The sequence below is a fragment of the Humulus lupulus genome, chromosome X (assembly GCF_963169125.1).
Source record: "Humulus lupulus chromosome X, drHumLupu1.1, whole genome shotgun sequence".
Lineage (NCBI taxonomy): Eukaryota > Viridiplantae > Streptophyta > Magnoliopsida > Rosales > Cannabaceae > Humulus > Humulus lupulus.
Window position 1 is genome coordinate 53,405,814 of NC_084802.1, and position 8,275 is coordinate 53,414,088.

General features: G+C 33.2%; 1 protein-coding gene across 2 annotated transcripts; it reads right to left on the bottom strand.

The window, feature by feature from the left end:
* Positions 1-3,074: 3,074 nt before the first annotated feature.
* Positions 3,075-5,658, bottom strand: LOC133803262 (ferredoxin-thioredoxin reductase catalytic chain, chloroplastic). Of its 2 annotated transcripts, none has more exons than XM_062241232.1 (7): positions 5,459-5,658; positions 5,086-5,202; positions 4,503-4,615; positions 3,994-4,043; positions 3,767-3,838; positions 3,569-3,629; positions 3,075-3,222 (listed from the first exon to the last, which is right to left on the bottom strand). In XM_062241232.1, exons 2-7 carry the CDS (start codon positions 5,180-5,182, stop codon positions 3,178-3,180), a joined length of 438 nt encoding a protein of 145 aa, XP_062097216.1. In that variant the 5' UTR covers positions 5,183-5,202; positions 5,459-5,658; the 3' UTR covers positions 3,075-3,177. The 2 variants fall into 2 exon arrangements, with proteins under 2 accessions (XP_062097216.1, XP_062097217.1); XM_062241233.1 differs by having other exon boundaries at positions 5,086-5,217; positions 5,459-5,647.
* Positions 5,659-8,275: the final 2,617 nt, after the last annotated feature.

An 8,275-nucleotide genomic window follows, 5' to 3' on the forward strand; every position in this document is an offset into this window, starting at 1 on the left:
CTTATTTCTTTTTCTTAATTTTTTTTTACTTAAATTTACACACGCTTTGAGTAATCGGGACGTTACATGTAGGTAAATGGAAGCAGTAAAATAGCAGGTGTGCATACCATATATTCATTGAAACTGTCCATATGCCTCCGTGATGAAGCATTAATGTATCTAAATCATTTTCATAAAGAAAAACAATTATAGGAATAAAATTGACATAAATCAGTTTTTTTGTCACTAGTTACTGTTTTGATTTCCAAAGTCGATTTTATGTGACTATATAATTTGTATATATGAAAAGCAAATTTATGTAATAAAAAAAAAAGCATGTACAATAAGTTTTAACAAATTAATATAATAAGGCATAATAGTGTAACTAGTTTCAAGATTGTTTGTTTTATTGTTGTAATATGTTTTCATGCATATGTTGGAGTGTTTTTGTATTAAATTTGTGTATAATTTATGCATTAATTAGGCATTCAAGCTTAAAAATCGGGCAAAACATTATAACCAGTTACAATTATACGTATCCATTTTTTGCACTAACCTAGCTTTTGTAGTAATTAGATTTTCAGATTCTGAGTTCAAAACTCCTAATTAATGAGGTTTTAAGATCTATTACCTTTATATATACCATTATATTTGATTATTGTCCAAGGATGTTGTAGGTTATGTGATAATCAATGATAAATTTTACAAAAAAATTTGTTGTGATCTTGAGAATGTATTCAATCGTAAACAATAGCAGATGAGATCTTCAATGTTGCGTCAGTCAGAAATTAATGTTTAAGCATAGAGATCACAATCAAGATTAATCAGAGATAAATTTTTTTTCTTCTTCATAATTTTGCAAAACATGGTGGTTAGGCTTTAGTTCTTCTAGCTGGTCGGCGGAAGTGAAGGCTATGGCCGGAGAAAATGAAAACGATGATGAAGGAATCTATGGCTGTGGCTAGAGATGCAAAGACCATCGTATAGCTTTCACGGCAGTCTGTGGTTTCTTCAAAAAAAATTCTTGGGTTTGGAAGGGTGAAGTTAACACTAAGATTATGGAAAAAAAAAATAGAACTTAATTACAAAAGAAACTATACTAATTATAGCATTTTTTATTAACTAATTAAAACTTAGGTTGTATGGAAAATCCATATTAATATATATTTAACTTTTAAAAAGAAATTTTTTTTTTTGTCACGAAAAAGCTATACTTTGAAAATATCCAATTTTAGAATATCTTCGTTACCTATAATCGTATAGATAGATACTTGTGTAAATGCAAAGGAAATTTCAAAGTATATGGCCTATATTATAGTGAATTTTTTAAAAATGCTAACATAAGTTATTATCCCAGATATAAAAAAAAAAATCATCTGAAATGGACATTTGAGTGAAAAGATATGAAACTCCAATGTTTTCGTCAAATTTTAGTGCAGAGCATTGAAATTGCATAAAAAAAGATATCGTTTTGGCCAAAAATCAAGTTTTCATGATTACATCGCAAAAACATCGATTTTACATTGAAAAAGCATCTATTTTGCATTGAAAAAGTATCATTTTAGCAAAAAAAAAAAAAACAAGTTTTCATGATTACATCGCAAAAGCATCGAAACATCATCGATTTGCATCGAAACACCAAAATCAAGTTTCATGCAAGAGCATCGAAACACCATTGATTTTGCATTGAAAAAGCATCGTTTTAGTAAAAAAATAAATAAATCAAGTTTTCATGATTGCATCGCAAGAGCATCGAAACAATATTTACAAGGGGGAACAGGACATATCAGCATGATGAGGACGGTCCGTAAGAAAACAGAGTGGTTCCCTACCACTGGAGATTAAATACTAGGATCGATACTGTGATTAGACTACTTCTCGGGCTAGCCATGGGCAACAGCTGATCTACGACCAAGGGTCGGATGTCTACGAAGGAGAATGGTCCTTGATGGATGTTTAAGAATGACAGGTGCGGCCTATGTCAAGCACCACTTCGACAGTCGAGGGAACATCTCGCATTCAGTATGTATTCGAAAGGACCAATTGAAGGCTCCGGAGGTGGAAGGTAGGGTGTTCAAGTTCTAAGTGGCAACCTAATCGGCTTTTTCACTTTATTTAATGGACTGAAGGACTTGTCCTTCTCTTGCCCAACAATGTTTTTTCGATGCAAAATCGATGGTGTTTCGATGTTTTTGTGATGCAATCATGAAATTTTGATTTTTGGCTAAAACGATATATTTTCGATGCAAAATCGATAATGTTCTTGCAATACAATCATGAAACTTGATTTTGGCCAAAACAAAATTTTTTCGATGCAATCATGAAAATTTGAATTTTTGCTAAAACAATATTTTTTCGATACAAAATCGATAGTGTTTCGATACTTTTGCAATGCAATCATAAATTTTTTTTTTTTTTTTGCCAAAACGATGATTTTTTTTATACAAAATCAATGCTATTTCGATGCAAAATCGATGATGTTTTGATACTTTTACGATGCAATCATAAAAACTTGATTTTTGACTAAAACAATGCTATTCCAATGCAAAATCAGTGTAATTTTGATTCACTGCACTAAAATTTGACAAAATGTACGTTTCAAATGATATTTTTTTAATTTTTGTATTTTTTTCGAGATCTACAATATTAAAATAAGAGTGAGTGTGAGAGAATAAAAAACGTTAGAGAGAGTTAAGAGAGAGGGAGTGTTTGAATGCCTGAAGTATTTTTGTCTAAAATATAATAAGAAGCACATTAATAATAAAAATCTTTATGTTGACATATTAAAAAATTCACTAATTATAATGAAATGCCCAATGCAGATGTTTATTATTATTATATTATTATTATTATTCAAAATAAGAGCTTTTTCCCCTATCTCACAACCAAACAAGTGTAATAAACATTTTCACAAGCTTTCCCTCTTAAGCATTATACTCATTCACGCTCTTATCACTAATCTCTATTTTTAACCCACCAATTCACCACATGAGGAGGCGCGCACCCTGAAGGGCAAATTGTATTATTGAACCTCCTGTTTGAATGTGCTTCAAGTGTCGTAGAATAAAGAGCAGAAATCAGATATGGACTACATCTGAGGCAGAGAATGAAAATTCATTCGTTTTTAGATTTGGTTTTATGAGATATACATACAGATCATGAATTTCTTTAGCCAGTGACAGTTAAAATATTTGCCAGTTACATATTAGCTGTTGATTCTTTGATCTCTTCCAATGTAATGGCCTGCATTGCGAGGGAAAATATCGGATTCAGATTGCAGCAATGCAAATAATTTATAATTGATACTAAACGTAAATAACTCCATTTTGTTTAACTTAAAAGTCTCAAAGGTGGACTCGCCCGCCTAACCCTAATATTTTGAGCAATAAGAAATTGTAGCAATTGCAATGTAGGTATAGGAACTTCAGAAACCACAAGCATGACAGTCTGAGATACCTCAATGCCTTGTTTTTCCAACTCTATTTTTCTCAAGATCTCATATCAAATATTTAAGAATATGGTTTTGTGATGCTTGTTCTATGTTTAATGAACGTAAATAATGGATTAATGGTCAACATGAGTAAAGTACCTGTTCCTGCCCGGCAAAGTCATTGTCGGAAGTGAGAAATAGCATGCAATGGCATTCCTTCCTATCAAGTGTCCAAATAAATCCAAATTATCATTTGTTTTTGCTCAAAAGAGCTACTAGGAAATGGATATATTTACATGCTGAAATGTGTGATTCAAGCATACTGATTTCATTTTATAATAACAAAAACATATTTACCTCTCTCTCATAGGAACACAAGGACAGTTCCAAAAACCTTGTCCCACCTCAGCAGCTTTGTCATCATAATGCCTGAAAAATTATTGCAATTAGACATTAAGAACGATCCAATAACACAAGAAACATATTAATTCAGAAACTGGGTAGAAGTTATACTGGATCTGGAAGTACTGAAGTGTGAAGACAAATTTAAATGCAAATTTTATACAGAGAACACTTATTCGTACCGACAAGGGCAAAGAGGTGCACCCAATTGATCTTTATGATCTGCCAATCCCTGTTGCGATTCAAATGTTTTAGCATTAGCATAAGGAAAATTATGTGCAAGTTAAAAAAAAACTAAAAAGTTCATATGACAAAGCACCAATCATATTAGAAATCACTTGCTGAATGTAAAAATCTTAAAACAAAAAACGACATACAGCATTCTCATATAATAAAACTAACAGACATACTCTTATCTCCGTTAATACTCTTAGTCTTTAACTATAAGTCTGTTGTGCCCTACTATCAGTACAGCAAATTGTGCCTAAGTTTTCAGCCCTTCAAGTATCCATATGATGCACTTATAGCTCCTTAACATATAAATGCCAGTTCGGCACTACTATTAATAATGTCTCGTATTTGTAACAAAAAAAATTAAGAACCCACATAACATACTTGATCACACTAACTGCTATCTTTATTACGGAAGCCTTTAAAAAAAATGAATAAATCTGTAGATAGGACAATATACCTTGATAACAACAGAAGTGACTCCTTTATCAACACAGAAGTATGTTCCAGACCTCCGAGCATATTGCTCTGAGAACTTCCTCATTAGCTCAACAGACTTCTCTGATGGTTCCACTGCATGAATGAACGATCTATTAAAACTAGAAACACTCTTCAAGTTACATCTTTAAAGCTAGAAAAAAAAAATCTTAAAATTAACAGTTTCCAAAAAACAAAATTCCATCAACCATATAAGAATAGTTTCGTCTTGTTCACACATAAAGGGTTCTTAATTTGTCCGTTATTCAATCTTTAACCATCAATTTCGAATCCCAGATTTATTTCTTCCTATTTACCAGTCATGGCCTTCGTTAACATACATAAACACAACTCATGAGAAACTTATCCACACCTAAATCCAGTCAAACAAAAAGTAAAAGCGTAATATAAATTACAGGGTTGCATGATTCTGAAACTCAAAATTAGCGCACAAAAAAGTAACAGCTGAATCAATTAATTATCTTTCTATTCAGGAAAAAAAATACAATAATAAAGTCGACAAACAATTAAATAAAAATAGGAACATATTGAAGGAATTGGTAAACCTTTGGCTCGAATTACAAAGCTATGACGAGAACGAGCGGTACGGACAGGAAAGGAGGGAATGCCAACGGTGAAGGAGGAAGAAGCTTGGACAGTCATGGCTACCGATTTACCTTCAACTGCAACAACCGAAACTATCTTTGTATCAATGTGAGTCGGAATTCTAGCACAAAGTAAAACCCAATAGCAAGCGCACAAACAAAAAACAAAAAATAACGTAACCAAGATTTGAAACCATTGAACAGCCATTATAAAAAAAAAAATTGAAATAAAATATTTTCAACAAATAAGAACCCAATTAATGATCAAACCCACTGCGAAAGTAACATAGTAACACTCAAGCAAAAGAAGAGAGTGAAGTCTAAGAGAATTTACCAGTCGGTCGACTACTGAGAATGGGAGTGATGATTGTTCGTAGAGAAAATACTGAAACCCTAAATTAAGTTTAGGGCCAAATTGGTTAAATTTATGTACTTGGTTGTGAGGTTGTGTTGTAAACGGAGGCAAATTATATCTTCTTCTATGTTGTAGGTGTGGTGTGCCAATGAAATGGGAGAAGGAGAAGAAGGGTCGAGACTCGATAGATATATACCACATATTTAAATTCTGGGCATTTTACATAATAATAATAATAATAAGATTAAATAAAATATTGTGCCTTTCCTAAATTATTCACCAACATTAATTTTCTATTATACAATGCCGAATTTAACTATGTCGTCTCCCCCACACACTCTCACTCCCACACCCTCACCTCCCACATTTCCGGGCTAGCCCCAAGTGTTTATGCACTAACATTATTATCATGTATAGCATATTTAATTTGATTAAATAAAATATTATACTTGTTAATGCTGTTTTTTTGTCAACGACAAGAATTGTTAAACGACAACTAGAAAAAATGAAGAACACAGTGATTTTACGTTGTTCAGGTTATTAGTTAATCTTAGTCTACGAGTAAATTATATTAAGGATGAAGAGCTTACAGGACTCAAATTCTCTAGATATTTTAGCAGGATTTTAGTACACACCAAAGTTCTGAACCATTATAAATGAAGCCCCTGCCCTATTTATAAGCGGTATGGAGGATTAAGAGCTCTATGATTAGAGTTAAATTACATTAGTCCTTTTAACCTATTCATAACCTTGGGGTTTACATAAGAAATTACAAAGTAAAAGGCCCGGAATCGGCCCATGGGCCAAGTCTGGAGTGTTGGGCACAAAATAATGACTTTGTGCCTTTCGAGCAGCCACTCGGAAGAGTCAAGAGGTGTAATGAGCTGAGGTTGCATGGGGACATGCACGATTCATCATGCAACTCATCCTTCCTTTTCGGGGGAGATTTCACATTTTCCTAAAATTACACTTTGTCGACTATATTGAGGGGAAAAACATTTTGCGTGGCCGCCACTTGTGTCAGAGGAAGGTTTGCACGCATGTCAGTAGTCCTCGTTATCCTGGAATTTCCACGTGGGGAAATTCCTAACAGAAGGTGCGTCTTCCTATTGTGGGATATGAATCATGCACAAACTATGTCTCTTAAGTTCCCATTTGAGCACGGGTCTTTGCTATCCTGTCAGACTCTCATGGGTGGTCCTTGTGACGCTGGGATCTACATACTTGTATAGCTGCTCACGAGGGTGTGACACTCAACAAGTGTCGAGCAGGCGCATGCCTTCACTCTGAGATGCGAGATGTGTGTGTTTGGGCTACTCGAAAAGCACAGATAACAATAATTTTTTCTAAAGTACTCACTAGCATAGTAACTATCCTAAAAAACTTAGTTAACCAAATCATCAATTTATTAATATATTTTTTTATTTGGTTTAATTGTTAGCAAAGAATCACCACAACTAACATTAGGGGTGTTTATTTTAATCGCAAACTAAGGTTTGGCACCCCAACTGCATCGAACAGAACCCCTCAACTTTAAGTGGTTTGGTCATGGTTTCAACTTCTCCAAGACCAATTAAACCAAATAAGACTGTTAATTTTTCTAAAAATAAAACTTTAGATATGAGGATACAAGGACTTGAATTCTTGCACTTAACTTAATGGAAAGTTTATCCAACCATCCAAGCCAAGGCCTTATTTGTTAATATTATATTTTCAATAGTATTTAATACATACACAAGCTTCCAAGATTAAGAAAAGAGAATTATTTGTAAAGTCTCACATTATTTAGAAAGTAAAAATTTATATTTCTCTCATTTATAAAATGATTCAAAACACTTACATTTATAACAACAAAGTTACTAAGCTTCTAGTAGATTTTTTATGATCCTGAAAATAAAATTAAAATTATTTTCTAAAATACAATAATTAAATAAAAAATGTTTAAAATTTTAATAATATAGTTATATGATTATATCTGTTGACGTGGCTTTTCGCCAACAGTGTATTAATAAATAATAAGTTTGATTAGTGCTTAGTAATAAACCGTAACAAAAGATGAAAAGAATTCACAAGAACACAAATATTTTACGTGGTTCAGTGGTTAAAATCCACCTAGTCCACGAGTCTATATTATTATTGTTTCTCTCTCTATTTTGGCAAAGTTTCAGTATTACAGAATAATCGGTCAATTTTCCTGTCCAATATTCTTAGTATTTATTGTGAAATTCCATGGACAGGTTTGGGTAACCGCGTGAGTCAATCACGAATTTACATATTTATTACATTTAATACAAATTATTCCCAATTATACTGGGATATGATTTGATCATAAAGTAAATGTTCTCCTAATATCTGGAACATTAAATATGATAGGATAGTCATAAATAATCGTATAAAAGTACCCGAGTCTTTGGGGATCCGCGGGTTCGCAATATATTTGAGTTATCACGAGCTGGATATCTCTCCGAGCTCGTACTTCGACAGCTGTTTAAATATTATGAGCTCGCACTTCACAATCTTCATGTCTATAGCTCGGGTTAAACCTAGGACGCCTAACACCACACGTACCCATGTGAAACTGGAGTTACTTATGTGGATAATAAGCAGATATCATTCCCTTGGTCATTTCTCCGTATATTTATTTGCCAGCTGTACCCGAACTGAGTGGATGACTCGAGCTAAAATTACGGTACAACATTTGCCCCCCAAGCTCCTGCTCGTGTATGACGTCATCTTTTCTGACTTACACAGTAGGGGCTTTTAGTCTTCTGTTACACAAAACCATGCTTGCCCACT

Coding starts and splice junctions, on each gene's coding strand:
- LOC133803262 (XM_062241232.1), bottom strand. CDS start 5,182: ATGACTGTCCAAGCTTCTTCCTCCTTCACCGTTGGCATTCCCTCCTTT. Junction 4,616..5,085: donor CTTTGTAATTCGAGCCAAAG/GTTTACCAATTC, acceptor TCATTCATGCAG/TGGAACCATCAGAGAAGTCT. Junction 3,223..3,568: donor ACTTTGCCGGGCAGGAACAG/GTACTTTACTCA, acceptor CTCGCAATGCAG/GCCATTACATTGGAAGAGAT.